Below are 18,918 nucleotides of genomic sequence, written 5' to 3'. Positions count from 1 at the left end.
TAAACCTTTATTGAAAGACAGTAAAAACATAAAGACATTGAAAAGAAGCGATACCATGCTTACGAAGAGTCAATATTAAAATTATATCTTAATTTTGTAGATTAAAACTACTCTACACTGTAGATTTGGTGCACTTCCAGTAACAGTCCTAAGGTTTCTTTCAAATAAGTCTCTTTATTCTGACAATAAGATATAGGCTCTGACAATAAGATATATAGGCTCATATTGTCCATGTTATTTTTTTCCTTTGTAGTCTATTTTTCAATAGACTTTTTTTTACAATGGTTTAACAGAAAAGTTGAAAAGATAGTACAAAGAGTTCTCCTATACCCCCAAACCCAGTTTCCCCTATTATTAACATCTTATGTAGTATGTTACATTTGTTACAATTAATGCACCAATACTGATACATTATCAACTAAAGTCTACACTTTATTCAGATTTCTATAGTATTTAGCCAATGTCCTTTTTCTATTCCAGGATCCCATTTAGGATCCCACACTGCATTTAGTCATCACGTCTCTTTAGGGTCCTCTTGGTGTGGCAGTTTCTCAAACTTTCCTAGTTTTTGATAACCTTGACAGCTTTGAGTAGTACTGGTCAGGTATTTTGTAGGACACCCCACTTTTAGAATTTCTCTGATGTTTTTCTCATAAGATTTGGGTTATGGGTTATTGAGAGGAAGACCACAGAGGTGAAGTGCTATTTTCATCACATCAGATCAAAGGTAGATACTGTCAACAAGATTTATAACTGCTGATGTTGACCTTGATGACTTGGCTGAAATAGTGCATGTCAGATTTCTCTACTGCAAAGTTACTCTTTTTTCCCCCTTTCCACACTGCACCCTTTTAAAGGAAGTCACTATCAGCAGTCCACACCTAAGGAGTGTGGAGTTATGCTCCCTCTCCTTGAGGGCAGAGTATCTACATAAGTTATTTCAAATTCTTCTGTATGGGAAATTTGTCTCTTCTGGTACACTAATCAATTTATTTATATCAGTATGAACTCATGAATATTTATTTTATACTCTAGGTTATAATCCAATACTACTTAATTTTGTTGCTTAATTTTTCCAGCTTTGACCACTAGGAGCTCTTTCAGTTGGCTTCTGTGTAAATTTGACACACACATATCAATATATATATATTTTTTAGCACTTCCTTACTTTTTGGCACTATAATACATTCCAGGCTTATCTTGTGTGTGTTTCCCACCTCAGTGTTAGAACCAGCCATTTCTCCAAGGAGCCCTGACTCCTCTTACTGGAGAATGGTATTAGAAACCAAGATCTGGGTGTGAGGTGTGCTCATTGCTACTGGGCCAGGATCTCTTTTTAAAAGGCAGAGGATATACAGGACATATACTGTAAGCAAAATCAAAGTTTTCTCTTGCATAAGGAAAGTGAACTACGCATTTGAGTGATTTAAAAAATCCTTTAAATCAAAGCAGGCCCCATGCTTTGGCTGGGACTCATATTTGAGGTCACATGCAAACATCAAAAGCAAAATAACTTCTAAATATTCATAATGCAATCCCTAAACCTGTTTTTATGACAACATGAGGGACTTTTAGATAACAAGCAATTTACTTTAGAAACGTGGGGCCAATTATCTTTTCTAAGAGTCAAGAAAGTTCAATAAATCTAATAGCCCAATGGGTATTCCCAAAAGGGAATGTTTTTTTTTTTCTGAGGTTAATTTGGAGTAAAGGTACTGCTATTCAATTTCTAGAGAAACACCTCAGAGTTAAGTGATTACTATTCCATTTTGGCTACTTAAAAAAAAATCACTCTTTCCTCAAAGACTTAAAAATAGAGATGTCCTATGACCCAGCCATCCCACTACTGGGAATCTATCCAACGAACCTGAAATCAACAATCCAAAGAGGCTTATGCATCCCTATGTTCATTGCAGCATTATTCATCATAGCCAAGAAGTGGAAGCAACCTAAGTGTCCCTCGACTGAAGACTGGATTAAGAAAATGTGGTATATATATACAATGGAATACAATATTCACCCATAAAAAAAGACAAAATCGTCCCATTTGCAACAACATGGATGGGCCTGGAGCGTATTATGTTAAGTGAAATAAGCCATAAATAGAAAGGCAAACACTGTATGATCTCACTCATATGTGGAATATAAACCAACACATGGACAGAGAAAACTGTATTGTGGTTACCAGGGGTGGGGGGTGGCCACAAGGGGTGAAGTGAGTCATATATATGGTGATGGACAAACAAAAATGTACAACCCAAAATTTCACAATGTTAAAAACTATTAAAACATCAATTTAAAAAAATCACCTTAATTAAAAAACAATTACCTAACATAGTTTATTTTGGGAGAAAAGGTTACTGAAATTGTTCCTGAATACTATGCTATGACTCATATTTGATATAACTAACAGATTTTGGTGGGCTCAGAGAACAAAAAAGGATTTTTAATGACTGTCCTTGAAGAAAATTCACTCTAAGGAAGAAGGTACTATCACCAGTAGAGAACACTGGTGACTGGGGTCAATTTGGGATTTGGCTTGGGCTATTTGTCACAATTGATAAATTAAACTCAGTTTTGTTTCTTATCAGTTTTTTAAATCAATGCATAAGCTTTAAAGGTGAACTCTGAATAGGCACACAGAGACTCTAGTCTTTGGAGTCCTTAAGTATTTGTTGGGTAACAATTATAAACATCTGGACCAATCAAATGTCTTTAGCAAAATAAAACCCAACAAAAAAAGCATATATCCTTTCCCATATCAATTCTGGCATATGTATTCAATCAAATGCAACATTTACAACGGTTGAATTTGGGGGAGACCGTGATGTTACCTAAATAATTTGCACAGTTTTCTTTTTTTCTTTCTTTTTTTTTTGTGAGGAAGATCGGCCCTGAGCTAACATCTGCCAATCCTCCTCTTTTTGCTGAGGAAGACTGGTGGTGGGCTAACATCTGTGCCCATCTTCCTCCACTTTATATGGGACGCTGCCACAGGATGGCTTGCCAAGCAGTGCGTTGGTGCGCGCCCGGGATCCGAACCGGCAAACCCTGGGCTGCCGCGGCAGAGAGCGCACTTAACCGCTTGCGCCACCGGGCCAACCCCTGTACAGTTTTCTTAAAGGAGAACTATCAGTATTTCAAACGGAAAATTCTATTTGTCACTAAGGATTTAAAATAAACATTTACCACACTACTAGCCTGGCTGAACTCCTAACATGTATTTGTTCTTTAACATTAGAAAGTAACGTGTTGGTGTGAAGCAAGAGAGAAATCCATTCTGCAAGGGAGCCAATGAATACACCTAGATCTGATCTGAGACACATGGGGCAAAGTCATAACAAAAAGCCTGGATGTCCCAAAAGGAAGATGCCAAGACCCAATCTAGAACTGTAGCCATAAATTGAAAGTCAGAGTTCAAGGAATTCACAAGGCAAATAAAGGAGCAGGATTTGAGGAGAAACTTTTTTTTTTTTTTTTTGTGAGGGAGATCAGCCCTGAGCTAACATCCGTGCTAATCCTCCTCTTTTTGCTGAGGAAGACCGGCTCTGAGCTAACATCTATTGCCAAGCCTCCTCCTTTGTTTTTTTCTTCCCCAAAGCCCCAGTAGATAGTTGTATGTCATAGTTGCACATCCTTCTAGTTGCTATATGTGGGACACCGCCTCAGCATGGCCGGAGAAGCAGTGCGTCAATGCGCGCCCGGGATCCAAACCTGGGTCGCCAGTAGCGGAGCGCGCGCACTTAACCGCTAAGCCACCAGGCCGGCCCGCCCGAGGAGAAACATTTGATCAATAGAATGACAGAGCCTATCTAAGGCTCAGGGTTACGTCCCACATATCCAGGGCACAGCTGTCTGATCTTATTTTCCTGGGTTTTGCAGGTACTGCCCATTACCTGATACCTCCCACTTCCTTTGGCCCTTTCCAAAGGCCTCTTTTCTCCACTCACCAGAGTAAGGTCTGGGATCTGTGAGATGGTGTGGCAAAATGGGTCAACAAGCTGTTGTTGCTAAGCAGGTTTTCAGCAGGCTTCCCAGCCTAGTCTTGGAGCCTATAATACTTTCATTAAGTAGTGGAAGTGACCTTGGTACCAGAAAGAACCTAATATTTCCAAATTGACATTATCTAAACTGCACCACTGAATTCTAGTGTTCCATGAGATACTAAACAAGTGTTCAAAGATGAAAAAGTTGATGGTTGCTATGTTTTTTCTTCATTGGTGTAAGTTATTCATTTTTTCTTACAAGTGAACACTTGCCATGAATTCAGTTTTTAAATGCACATTAAACATGGCCCAAAGTTATAATTTCTTAGAGTCTATTATTAAATCATGCATTGTTTCATGCTTTTCTAAAGTGCATTTTAAGCCACTATGTTGTACTCTATGATTCCATTTATACGAAATCATAGAACAGACGAAAATAACCTAAGGGGTTAAAATCAGAACAATAGCCATAAAATGGGCATTAACAATCAGAAACTATAAAGCAGGCAAGTAAAAGAGAACGGAAGTCAAAACAGGAAGCCATTTAGTTCAGGTCAGATTTAGTTTAGGTAGACCGAGTTGCTGTTCTGGCTAGCGGATCCTTTTAAAAGGTCAGACCCAACTGTTTTTGTTGCACATTATCCTAAAAGTGCAGTCTAATGCCAGGCCCTGAATACAAAAAACAGCGTTTAAATTACACAAAAACTTAATATTGTCAATGGTTTGTTTCTGTCCTTTAGGGCAGAAAATCTCAGGAAAAAAACAGCCTAATTAAGAAAAATGAAGTCAGTGTTCTTTTCATTTAAATATTAATAACTTTTTGGAGAATTAGTTTTCAAGAGCTAAGTTTAGTTGGGAAGTCCTTTACAAAGAACATATGCAAACCGAAAGGGAAGAAAAGAATCCTCTTATCAACTCTATTATGTGTGTACATATGCTTGAAATTAATAAAGTCTGGGCAGAAGAGCAATGGGGGGGTGGGGGCTAGCCCTACTAGATATTAAAACATTCATAAGACTTCTATAAATGAAACAGTGTGGTACTGATGCATGAACAGACATAGAGACCAACGGAATAGAAGAGAAATAGAAGAGAAAATAGAAGAGAAAATAAAGCAAAGTGCATATGAGAAAAGTGGCATCTCAAGTCAGTGGGGGAAAGATAGACTTTTAAATAAATAGTTTTAGGACTTTATAAATAATATTTAAATAAACAGTGGTAGTTGTTTGAAAAAGAAAAAATTGGATCCATAGTTCACACATAAACCAGGATAAATTCCAAATGCATTAGAGACCTATATGTAAACAAACCAACAAACCCGTACGAGTACTGTCTGGGAGTTTTGGAAAACCTGACTATGACTCCAAATCTAGAAGTAATAAAAGAAAAACACTGATCAAGTTGACTACCTAAAATAAAAACTTTTGAGGATAAAAAATAACAAAGCAAGGTTAAAATACATATGACTAACTGGGAAAAAAATTTGTAATTTATAACACAGATGTTGGGGTTATATCCCTAATATATATATTTTTAAACTAAATAATGAATTAAAAAACCAATAATCCAGTAGAAAAATGGGTAAAAAATATGAACAAACAATTCACAAAAAAGTAAATATACATAAATAGTCCTTAAACATATGAACAGATGCTCAACCTCACAGGAAATAAGAGAAATGAAAATTAAAACTACACCATTTCTTACCTATCAGATTAACAAAAATCCAAAAGTTTGGTAACAACAGCAACAGAAGTTTAGCAACATAATTTCTTGGTAATGTTGTGGAGGAACAGGTACTCTACTACATTGCATTGGTGGGAATCCAAATGATACAATCCTTTTGAATGAGAATTTGACAACATCTAGCAATTACATAGAATTGACTGTCTACACAAGGTTATTCATTATAGTGTTATTTGCAACAGTAAAAGATTGGAAATAACCGAAATGTCCATCTATGGACGAACAAGTACATCAAGTGTTGCAGCCAACAACAGGGTTCTATGTAGTTACCAAAAAATATATATATTAATATGGAAGAAGTTCTAGGACATTCAATTAAGTAAAAAAAAAAAGAAAGAAAGAAAAAGTGAGAGGCATAATATTTTATGTAACAGATGAAAATTTTGTATAACAGATATAAAATGCTTATTAAAGCTTTTAAAAATGGCTATAGGTAGAAGGAAACCATTTGTTCCAGTTTCCTTGAGCCAGTTCAGCTCAGTTCAGGTTCAGGTTTATCCTACTGTCCTAGCCTAAAAAGTGTCCTAGTGTGGACAATAATTTATGTGGTCACCTTATCTAGAATTGAGGCAGGGAACAGAATGGAGGTGACAGAGATGGAAATGAACCATTTGTTTTATCATTATTATAAACATTTGTCTTTCTAATTACGTAAATATTTTACATAATAAAAACACAAAAATAAATCAAAAAGGAAATAACCCCTAAAAAATGAAAACAAACAAACACATGTGAACCTAACTTTATATCAAGTTGACCACATAACCACTCACAGAAAATTACTCCAACTGACCTTGGAAGACAGTACTTGGGCTGACGTGTTCAGTATATATTCGAGAACAAAGCAATCTTAACTGTCATTTAACAGTCTTATTGATGTATCATCAATAAAGCATGTAAGTAATTATATTAATGTTATCAGAAATCAAAAATTGCAGCATAAAAGAGTTACAGATATAAAATAAAAAGGAGTAAAGACCCTGTAGTCTTAAATTTGAATTGGCAATATTAGTACAAACTCAAAGTTCTTCCTCTGTATTCCACCTCCTCACAACTGAACTTGAATCTAATCAGTCTTTAGATCTAACTTCCAGTCCATAGAAAATACAGAGGACAGAGTAACAAGTTAAATAACCACAGGAAGCAATCAGCCAAATCCAGAATGTGGTATACTTTTCACCATAACTCACCAACAAATCAATGGAACTTTAAAAAGTCTTGAAGGGAGGAGGAATTGTTTTAGAACAAAAGAAACTGAAGAAACCTAACAACCAAATGCAGTTAAGTGGACTTTGTGGGATCCTGATTTGACTAAAACAACTTTAAACATTTAGTCAGTTAGGGCAATCTGAATATGGACTGAATATTAGATGTTAAGGAAGTATTGTTAATTATTTTAGGAGTGGTAATGATATTGTATTACATAAGATAATTTACTCTTTTATTGAGATGCATAACTGAGGTACTTTGGAGATGTAGTGAAATTATTTTATAATACTCCAACCAAAAAAGTGGGGAGGATAGACAGACAGACAGATGAATGGATGAAATAAGTATAGCTGTTGAATCGGGGAGTAGGTACACAGCAGTTCATTAAGTAAAAACAAAACAAACACCAAAAAACAAAACTAAACTAAAACCTGTGGGGGCTAGGATCAAAAACCACAGGATGTGAGGAATAGTTGGACAGCAAGGATGAAAATGAGCTATGGTGGTTACTCGCAAGAGAAAATCAGGAAAGAGAAACTAAGAGAAGGCTGTACTCTAATCTGGGTCCTCTCAGAGGTCTGGCCACACCCATGAGAAGTATGGGGAGTGTTTCCACTTAGAAGGGAAGAGCAGCCACAGGTCTGCAAAGGACATCAAGAAAGCCTAATGCAGCAGAGAACCGCCTACAAGAAAGAGAGTATTGCTGTATAAAAAGAACTGGAATATCTAAATTTTATCCTAGAAAGTAGAAAGATTAACTGAATTTAAAATGAAAGATGAAGATACATTATGAACTCACTCAAAGTTTAAAACTGGTCATTTAATCCCTAAAGGTAAATGACACATTTTTGTGTGTGTGTGTGTGTGTATGTGTGTGAGGAAGATCAGCCCTGTGCTAACATCTGCCAATCCTCCTCTTTTTTTGCTGAGGAAGACTGGCCCTGGGCTAACATCCATGCCCAACTTCCTCCACTATTATATGGGATGCCGACACAGCATGGCTTGCCAAGCAATGCATCGGTGCGCGCCCGGGATCCGAACCAGCAAACCCCGGGCCGCCGCAGTGGAGCGCACGCACTTAACTGCTTGCGCCACCCAGGCCAGCTCCGACACATTTTTTTAAAATGGTAACTAGCCCAGAAGCACACCAGTTGCTTCCAAAGTGGTAGGGATATGAACGTGTATAATCAATCATTCTTTCTCAGTAGAAGAACTGCAGAACTCGTCTAGAAGGAGAAGCTGAATGGCACTATTACCATTGCGTGATGGTTAAAACACACACACACACAACACATTATTTTAGGTAATGCTAGAAGTGCATTTGTGTATTTGGCATCCATGTTTAAATTAAATGTTTGTATATGTATATTAAGAGTTAATATGCTTATTTTCTCTTTTTTACTTACTTTCAGTGTGTATATTAACTTACATTTAATGCTCTAAAATAATTCAAAGCTTCTTTTATTTCAGCTGACATAATAAAAAAATTATAGCCATCAAGGACATTGAATAAACTGTCCATCTTGAGAGAATAATGCAATAAGAACTCATTTACTTGACAGTCATAACACACTGGAGTATCTTCTATGTGCCAAACACTATACTAGCTGTTAGAGATACTAAGATGAGTATAAGATGACAGAGGAAAAGACAATTCTGTCCCCATTCTCTCAGAACTCACTACAAAACAATAAGGAAAAACAAGAAACTGCAACACTAACTCCACTGTGGAAGAACCTAAGAGCTAAATGTGACCGACTCAGCAGTCTCCTTTACAGGCAGATTACACCACAGAACTCGGGCAAGACGCAGGAGTTGGGAGACAGCAGGTACTGCAGAGGGAAGCTTATTTTGAAGATAGTTATGCCTCCAGGCCCCTGTCTCTCTTCTTCCACAACTGTAGGAGACGGGAGGGTTATTCTCTAGAGAAATTAAACCAAAGAGGCCCTACACTGGGAACACCAAAATCGTACAGGGTGAAGATGAGGATGGAGAGAAAAAAAGGAAAGCAAATGACAGTATGCTTGCTCAATAGTGACTCTGCCCCTCAGGATCCCAGAACTGCAGCCAGCCATATTACCCCCACCCTCAACCCAGGCAAGAAACCTGAAGATCCTTCTCTGAAAAAGCTGTACAACCCCAAAGGAAAAGATCTATAGATACCGAGATAGATGGCTCCTCAATGAAAAAGCCAGCTCATCCTCCAATCAGGCAACAAACTAGATTCCATGCCCTGTCTACAAGCACAGGGCTCCCAATCCGCTTTAGACTGCCTAACTTCTACAGATGAACAGATGGCCAAGGAGCCAGTTCAAGGAAATGGAGCCAGTGCAAGGAGTAGAAGGAAAAACTTCAACCACCACCATACTTTATAACTAACAGTCCCAGAAAGATAAGAAAAACATCTCATCTATAAAACAAGAACAGTATGTTCCCCAAAAAGGACAATCAGAGAAGGGCTCTTGGAAATTAAAAATGAAAGCCAAAATTTTAAACACTAACACAAAGGCAATAAGATAAGGAAACCTCTCAGGAAGTATACTCCAATACAAAAAGACAGATAACACGATTAGTCATTTAATAAATTAGTGTTTACACTATTATACATCAAACTGGTAGGAACATTAATTTATTTGATATATTATTCAAGTAAGTACTGATTTAACCAGAAATGGTGATAAAACCATACTGGGAAGATAAGAGAGCTAAATCCTCATATACCATAAGAAGAAGTCAACAGATAAGTTCCTAAAATCAAAGAATCAGAGAATAGTATAAGGATATTATTTAGAATTACGGAAGTAATACAATACTGAAGTTGAAAGTGGTTGTCTCTGCATTGGGATCAAAGCATTAGGAAGAAATGAGACAGGGCATTGTATTAACCCTACGTGCATATATCTAAAGCACGTGCATAAATCCCACTTTGACAAAAATAGAGATTAATTTAAAAACATCAAGATGACACCATCCTTGTTCTTAAGGAGCTCGCATTCTATCGGAAGAGACAAACAAAACAACAATTATAGTAGCATGCAATAAATGATACAATAGAAGCAGACAATCTGAACAGCATAGAGGATCCCATCTCAGTCAAATGAGGAAGGTTTCTGAGAACAGGGAACACTTGAACTGCGGTTTTAAAGGATGAAAAGGAGTTAACTGGTCAGAGAGGGGATGATGAGTGTTTCTCTCAGCAATTGTCTATGCATGTAAGTTTTCTTTCTAAAACACAAATGTAATAGCATTCTATAAATACACTTTTGCACCTTGCTTTTTCTACTTAATCCATCTTAAAGATTGTTCCTCAGAAAGTCCTTAAAAACAGCTATTAGTTTCTCAAGGATCTTTAGTGAAGTCATATAAAAGAAGACAATTTATTTTTTAATATGTTAAGTACCTAGTTTCTATTTGCAACCATAATACACGTGTCTTATAAAAAATTCAATGGTATAAAAAATTAAAAAGTAAAAAAATCCTCACTTGTTCCTCCATTCCTACCTCCCAAGAATAAGCACTTTTAATTTCCTCCCACATCTTTTTCTATAAAAGTTAAAAGACATACATAAGTAAATACTATTCAAGTGAATGCAATAATATAATGTTCTATTAACCTACTATATCTTATATACACACTAGTCTATACACATAAAATACATTTATATTCTTTAAAGTCAAGGATTCTGTGATAAGAATTATAAGAAATTTTACTGTATGTCAACTTACCAACACAATCACAGCACTCATCCCAAAGGGTTCCGAGACACAGCATACACTCCTTACAGCAGGAACAATTTCCTTCTCCAGGTCGGCACTGGCAGAGTTCCTAGAAATAAGACAGATGTTCAAACTCAAAATTCCAAATAACTGTATTTAAAATTAATTTTTTTGCAGCAAAAAAACCCGCACAATATTTGCATTTATAATAATTTACTCTTGACACAATTTTTTATTCAACATCATTAACTATTTGCAGGAACATAAATATCTATAATGTCAAGTAGATTTATATTTTCTTTTAGACACATTTAGTGAACACATTTTGGATCCTTTTATCTTATTTTGAAACAAAGAAAATACTTTACTTTATAACCCATAACTTTACCTCCCCACCAAGTCAACAAATAATTCAGCACAAGAACAAAAACTACTTTTCAGCTATTAGAGTCATTGTCCAAATTAATCTAAATGAATAGACTTGTAGTGGAAGCTATGGTTTCTCAATATGTAAAGTGTAAATAAAAGCATCTTTTAAAAACTGCTATTTTTATTGATCTACAACATATTAAAAGTGTGCTCTGTGCAGCAGACTGTTTACAAAGAAGGTAGCAATTATTGCTCTCCCTAAGTCCACCCTCTTTGCAATGCAACTTTGTATCTCTTCTGATAAGGGACAGAGTCTATTTCCAGACTCCTTAAACCTAGGTGTTCTTGAGACTTGCTGGGATCAACAGAACTTGGTGGAAGTGACCTCGCATCAGTTCTGAGTCTAGGCCTCAAGAAATCTAGAGTGCTTTCCACTCTTTCTCTAGGAACTTTGCCCAGCTGCCATGTGAAGCCTGGGAGAAGGCCACGTGGACAAGTCAGTCCACCTGAAGCCATCCTAGCTCAGCCAGCCTCCAACCAACCAGAAGCTGACAATAGAGACAGGAATGCAGAAACACACCCCAACTGATGTAGGCTCAAATTGCTAAGCCCCAGGAACAAGAGCTAAATAAATGGTTCTTGTTTTAAGCACTAAACTTTGGGGTGGTTTGTTACTCCACGAAATCTAATTAATACAGCTTGCTTTGTAATGAAGTTTCAAGGTAACTGCTTCAGCCCTTGCCACCAGACAGCCGCTCCTAAACAAACTCAACTTAAAGGGAAGTTCTATAGCCACCACTGCCTACTTGGCTTTCTCTGCTTTATGAGATACCACTTATGTTTTTAAAAACTTAAACATAGCACATAGCACTTATCTCTATTAAATTTATCTTATTACATTTCTGGACTATTGGAGTCAGTCCATCATTCTAATATGACGCGATTTTTTGCAACACTGGTATTTTTTTCCAGTTTTATTGAGAAATAATTGACATAGATCACTGTATAAGTGTAAGGTGAACAGCATGATAGTTTGATTCACATATATTGTGAAATGATTACCACAATAGGTTAACATCATGATCTCATATAGACACAATGAAAAGAAAAGAAAAAAAAATTTCTTTGTGATGAGAATTCTTAGGATCTACTCTCAACAACTTTCTTATATACTACACGCCAGTGTTAACTATAGTTATCATGTTGTACATTACATCCCTAGTACTTAGTTAACTTATAACTGGAAGTTTGTACCTTTTGACTCCCTTCCTCCAATTCCCCCTCCCCATATCCCCCACTTTGGTAAACACAAATCTGATCTCTTTTTTTATGAGTTTGGTGGTGGTTTTGTTGTTGTTCTTGCTGTTTTTAGATTCCACACTTAAGTGAGATCATACAGTGTCCTTCTCTGCCTGACTTATTTTACTTAGCATAACGCCTTCAAGGTCCATCCATTATGTCACAAATGGTAGGATTTCCTCCTCTTTTATGGCTGAAAAATATTCCATTGTATATATACACCACAACTTCTTTATCCATTCATCAACACTTAGGTTGTTTCCTGTCTTGGCTATTGTGAATAATGCTGCTATAAACATGGGGGGTGCAGATATCTTTTCAAGTTAGTGTTTTTCATTTCCTTTGGCTGTATTCCCAGAAGTAGAATTGCTGGATCATATGGTAGTCCTATTTTTAATGTTCTGAGGAACCTCCATACTGTTTTCCATAGTGGCTGCACCAATTTACATTCCCACCAACAGTGCACAAGGGTTCCCTTTTCTCCACATCCACACCAGCATTTGTTATCTCATCTTTTTTTCTCCCCAAAGTCCCAGTATATAGTTGTATATCCTAGTTCTACATCCTTCTAGTTCTTCTATGTGGGAGGCCGCCCCAGCATGGCTTGATGAGCGGTGCGTAGGTCTGCGCCCAGCATCCGAAGGGGTGAACCCCAGGCTGCTGAAGCACAGCGCACGAACTTAACCGCTACACCACCAGGCCAGCCCCATCTCTTGTCTTTTTGATGACGGCCATTCTAACAGGTGTGAGGTGACATCCCATTGTGGTTTTAATTTGCATTTCCCTAATGACTAGTGATATGGAGCATCTTTTCATGTACCTGTTGGCCATTCATATATCTTTTTTGGAAAAATGTCTATTCAGATCCTTTGTCCGTTTTTTATTTGGATTATTTGCTTTTTTGCTATTGAGTTGTATGAGTTCTTTATATATTTTGGATACTAACCCCTTATCAGATATAGCAACACTGATATTTAATTCCTTGTTTTCTTCTTCTCCAAAAGTCCCCTAGCTATTACACAGTGCTTTCAAGAATCAACACTTGTGCTATTTTCCAACTAATTCATTAGTTTGATGTCAGTGTATATCTGTGACCTAATATACGCAAATTACAATATTCTAGCAATGTGGAATTCTGTATATTCAGGCCGCATCCATTTTACGCAGACCTTAAGTCACTTTTCCAGGTCTGTTAGAAAGAGAGGGGCTAAAAGGGCAGGGACTTCTTGAGAAGAACAGATGCTTCATCATAAAATTGGTGATGCTTAATTCAGACAAGCTCAGACTTACTTGGAAATCTAGAAAAACAGAGTTGCCAAAGCTATACTTTGTAACTTGTTTCTCTATAAAAACCTGTCTGTCTTGTCTTTGGAGTGAGACATTATCTGAGTACACATTTTTTGAAAACAGCATCAGAATTAAGGATATTGACACTTTTTGGTTTTAGTTTTATAAAGGTTGCCACTTAATCACAAGAAATAAAGCTTTTTAAAAATTTTAATTTATATTATACATAGAAAATATCCCCTTACTGTTGTAGTTGCTTATATTTACATTATCTTTTTAGGTCAGGAGAAACAAATTAGAAAAGTAACAAATTTATTCAAAGAATATGTCTCTCCTTTTTCCTATCTATCATAGCTTCCAAATGGCAGCTTGGTAAATGAATTACTCTGTATTATGCTAAATAATTTTAAAATGAATGCCAATTTAATGGTTTCCATTAGAGAAATCTGAGTCTTTAAAGCATTCATTATGCCTCTTACTGTCAGCTATTTGTGAGGTGTTTTAAATTGGAATGAAAAGGTAGATGATAACGACAGATTACTGCTAAGTAATACAAGGTTAAAACTAAGACTATTTAAAAGTTCCTTGAACATGTCTGGATTATCTAGGCCTCAAGATTAAATGCATTTCACTCCCCTCTTAAGAGATGCTTGTGTTGTACTTTTACATGTCAGTGTGATAGAATAATGCACTGTAGTAATATGCTTAATGATTTATAATTTACTGATAGAATACAAAGTAAGAGGCTATAGAAACCCAAGACATGGGGAAAATGACTTAAAGATAGGCTTTATTACTATACTATTAAAAAGAAAAAAATCCAGGTTAAGACTTTATTGGTAAAAATTACTGCTAAAACTGGTTAATGCCAAGTAACAATATGCTAGCTAATATTTTTCTTTCTTTCCATCTTATTACAGAAAAGACTGAAAAACCTTTGTCTTAATAAAATAAATTTAATCACATAAATTACGAAATTTTTACAGAGTAAATAAGCCTCAAAATATATCAAATAATCTGTATGCTTCATAAGTCATGTCAGCTTTCTTTTCAGGAGCCTGGGAAACAAGAAGAATAAGATCCCCAAACCAACTTTTCAGCTAGCATTTGTGCCTTTTTAGTTTTCAAAAAACACTTAACTTCTCACTTTCCAGGAGAAAAATACTACACAGGCAAATTTAATAGATGGCATTTAGGATCTCAAAAACCTCACTGGAAATCTAGAGAGCAAAAATATACGGAAATTATTTGCTCTATGACTATTGTCATAGTCAAGAAGAAAATGGAAACAATGAATTTCCATGTGAAAATAATTATGAATAACAGCCATGTGCAGCTTTCATCAAGTAATTCACTCTTTTCTATTTACTTTACATGTCTTTCAAAATCACATTATTGAATAACGTTTTGTCATAAACATACTTGGAAATGTATACTTTAATTTTTTGACAGTAAGCAAACTGTGGTTAGAATGAATGTTTTTAAATATAAAAAACATTTCTAAAGTGCTTTGAAGTCAAGTATCGGAAATACAAAAGAAAAAAAAACAACTCAAAATGTAACTGTGATGAATCAAGGATCACAGAAAAACATAAATAATTACTCCATTTAAATTAAGCAGAATCTTTTCTTCAGGACACTTAAAAAGAAACCTTTACCTTTAGTTATTTTAGTTACGAGGACATAAATGAATCTTCTGCAACCAGAAAGGCTTTGCTGAAGAGGCTAGAGTCAAGATAAAAGGAATGCTTTAAAAAACATTTTTTTAATTGTAAAAAACTTTGAAAAATATCTACTAGAGTAGAAGGGAAAAAACCACATTCCTCCCACTTTGGTAAATTCCTATGCATTTCTAACAAAATAATGATTGTATACTCTCCTGATCTAAAAAAATAAACATTTCCCTATTGTAAAAATCTGTCAATATAATTTAACAGTTGCATAATAGAACATTCTCCATACCAAAATTCAGAAATAGGCCTTAAATTCTTGATCCCTTCCACACCTTGTCCATGTTCTCATTCTTTATCACCACATTCAAAAACTTTATTATCTTCCATTTTACTACTATATCAAAGTCTCTACTTCTTAAATAGAAAATACAGTTGAGCTATGTTGAATTTTCTGTTTGGACTGGCTATTTATACATTTTATTACTCTTACTATAACTAAACTTGAGTACTGCTCAGCTGAATGAACATGTGATCACAACCAAACACAGAGTTCACAGAGGTCCAAAACAAAGACGCTTCAATGCCTCCAGCCATCACCTCCCTCAACGGTCCTAAGTGGACTCGTTTAACATTAACAGGCACTGTGCTAAGTGCTTTATATGCATTACCTTGAATCTCATAAAGCTCTATCAAGGTACTTATTATTTATCTTCATTTAAAATAAGGTTATAAAATTTGTACATCATTCAATTAGTAAGTGGTTGAGATCTGATCCCAGTTTTGGTTAGATATTCCTGCTTTTTAAACATTGAAATGAAAACTATACAGCTGATTTCTTATTAATTTAGTATTTCAATAATTATAGTTATTACTTTCTTAAAGAGAATGAGCCCATAATTAAACTTAGATAATCCTTTAGGTTATTTAGTCGAAGGCATTATTCACTCTCAGTACCTGAATACAATTAAAAGTGCTATTGCCCAAGTTTAATCTTTGTAAAAGCAAGCTAAGTATTGTTGGCTAAGAGTTGCAAAACCAGTGAGTAGGAATTTAATACTTAATTCTTTTGTTGCTTCAGCCGGTTAATGACCATATCATCTGCTTCCCTAGTCTGCAAGTGTCAGAGAAAGTGTGGGTGTTGCTCATGGTACAGAGGAAAAGGTTAAGGAGTGGGTTAGTGATTTGTCTGAGTTCACACAACTGAGACTCGGACATCAGGTCTTCTGACTCAAGGCTGTTCCTACCACCACGGCCTGAGTCAGAGTAACATGGAATAAGACATCTGTTCACTGTGTGTAGGACTACGTTAGATGTTGTTAAAGTTTGGTAATCACATTGTTCAATAAATTTATGATGGAAAAAATTGAAACTTTACACTAAATGGAAAACAGAAATTTACACATTTAGGCTATCCCATATGGACCAGAATGAGTATTTAGAGAATCTGGCAAGTTGCTTAAGCAGCTTATATGAAATGTGTATCGGCAAAATGAAAAGTTTTGGGGCAGTCTAATCATTTAAAATGTATCTTATTACATTTGTATTACAGAAAATCTTGAATATGACAGAGAACTTCAAATTTTTGAATGCCAGAAGACAGACATTTTATATAACAATTCAATCAACTTTAACGGAAAATCTTATTCTCTACACAACTAAGGTTCTGGTGAGATCTTAATCCTCTATGCAAAATAAATTGGAGGGAGGGTATTATTCATCTGAGACTAAGACTAGGCTTTAAGAGTTGAAATTTATTTTATGAACTTCCAAATTTTCAGGCCACATATGGAAACTAATAACTTGAGGAAGAATCTTATTTATATTCTGATGTTCAGTTACTAATAAATATTTCTATTCTCTAACTGTTGCCAAGATCTGAGAGATTTGTTAGCACTGTTGTTAAATCAGGGGAACATCATCATTGAAAAGAACATTATAGTCTGATAGACAGCAAATCACTTGGACTTAGAGAATCTGGATTCAAGTCCTAGCCCATAAGCTGCAGTCTCAGTTTCTCAGTCATAAAAAGGGGATAGTATTGCTGGATTTTCTCTTATAGACTTTGGCATCCAAATGAGATAATGACTATCAAAATGCTTTGGTGACCCAGCAATCCCACTCCTAGGTATTTACTCAAGAGAAATGAAAACATATGTCCATATAAAGACCCATATGTGAAAGTAATTGTCAACTTTATTCATAATCACCAAAAACTGGAAACAACCCTATGTCCATGGGCTAGTGAATGGATAAACAGATGTGGTACAGCCACACAATGGAATACTACTCAGCAATAAAAAGGAAAAGAACTACCTGATACACACAACAATTTAAATGAATCTCAAAAGCATTATACCAAATGAAAGAGGCCAGACAGACACAAAAGGCTACATACTGTACAATTCTGTTCATACAACATTCTGAAAAGGCAAAACTATTGGGACAAAAATCAAATCAGTGATTGCCAGGCACTTAGACTGGGGAGAGGGCTAGTTTTGACTATAAAGGGGCACAAGGGAACTTTATAGAGTGATGAAAATTTTCCTATCTTGATTGTGGTAGTGGCTACATGAGCATGTGTTTGTCAAAAATCAAAGAACTACATCTAAAAAGAGTGAATTGTATTCTATGTGAATTATATGTCAATAAATCTAACCAAAAAAACGCTTTGGGAGATCAGGGAATACCTTATTTCATCTTTGAAAGACCAGTATGGTACATTGTGGTCTCTCCACAAATTTACTATTTTAATAAACCTGAATTGAAAAACATAAAGCATTATATAAATGCAAGCTGCTATTAAAGAAAGCGGTGCAGAAGACAGTTCTTCTAACTCTGAAAATACATCTTTCTATTTTACTTTTAAGCTAAAACTAAACTTCTTTAAACTAACCTAAATCATTTTTTTTTACAAAGAAACATAAAACAATGCTAGTGAAAAATGCAGAACACAAAAGTTGTATATACAATATATTTGTTAAAAATCATCTAACTATAGAATAAAAGCCTGGAAAGAACTATATCAAAATATAAAAGTAGTCTGTGTTTGGATAATAGGAGTATGAATGATTTACTTTTCTTTTTCTACCACTATGTATTTTGTGAATTCTGAGTACAAAAATCTTTCTATAACGGCATATAAACATTTAATTTATTTGGACAGTATGACTTCTTAAGATCATTTAATGTTTGTATAATAAAAAAAAATACTCAGGGCTGGCCTGGTGGCGAAAGCAGTTAAGTGCACACGCTCCGCTGCGGCGGCCCGTGGTTCGCCGGTTCAGATCCCAGGCGTGCACCTACGCACTGCTTGTCGAGCCATGCTGTGGCAGTGTCCCATATAAAGTAGAGGAAGATGGGCAGCATGTTAGCTCAGGGCCAGTTTTCCTCAGGGAAAAAAAAAATACTCAAAACACACAAAGTGAGGTTCTTAAATATCACGTTAGGCAAACTCTAAGTATTTATAACATCTTGATCCTAAAGAAAAAAAACAGGAATGTCAGAACAAAGCTAATCAAGGAAACGCACATTGTGTGAGCATCAGTAATCAACCAAGCATTAGATTGTGCCTACACTGGTGCTACTTTGACAGCCTTTACTGAGGTCAAATGGGTATTTCAAAACTAATAAAT

The 18,918-nt window shown here is 35.7% G+C and overlaps 1 protein-coding gene across 1 annotated transcript in view; it reads right to left on the bottom strand.

The window, feature by feature from the left end:
• The window catches only part of TWSG1 (twisted gastrulation BMP signaling modulator 1), a 57,816-nt gene that overhangs the window by 24,788 nt on the left and 14,110 nt on the right, over positions 1–18,918 (bottom strand). Inside the window, exon 3 of the mRNA XM_087438907.1 lies at positions 10,668–10,767. Coding sequence (XP_087295033.1) covers positions 10,668–10,767 — 100 coding nt within the window. The remainder of the gene's footprint in view (positions 1–10,667; positions 10,768–18,918) is intronic.

Source organism: Ceratotherium simum, chromosome 14 (assembly GCF_057802395.1).
Source record: "Ceratotherium simum simum isolate JZ-2026a chromosome 14, ASM5780239v1, whole genome shotgun sequence".
Lineage (NCBI taxonomy): Eukaryota > Metazoa > Chordata > Mammalia > Perissodactyla > Rhinocerotidae > Ceratotherium > Ceratotherium simum.
The sequence above is the reverse complement of the archived record's forward strand: the minus strand, read 5'-3'. Positions and strand labels throughout refer to the sequence as shown.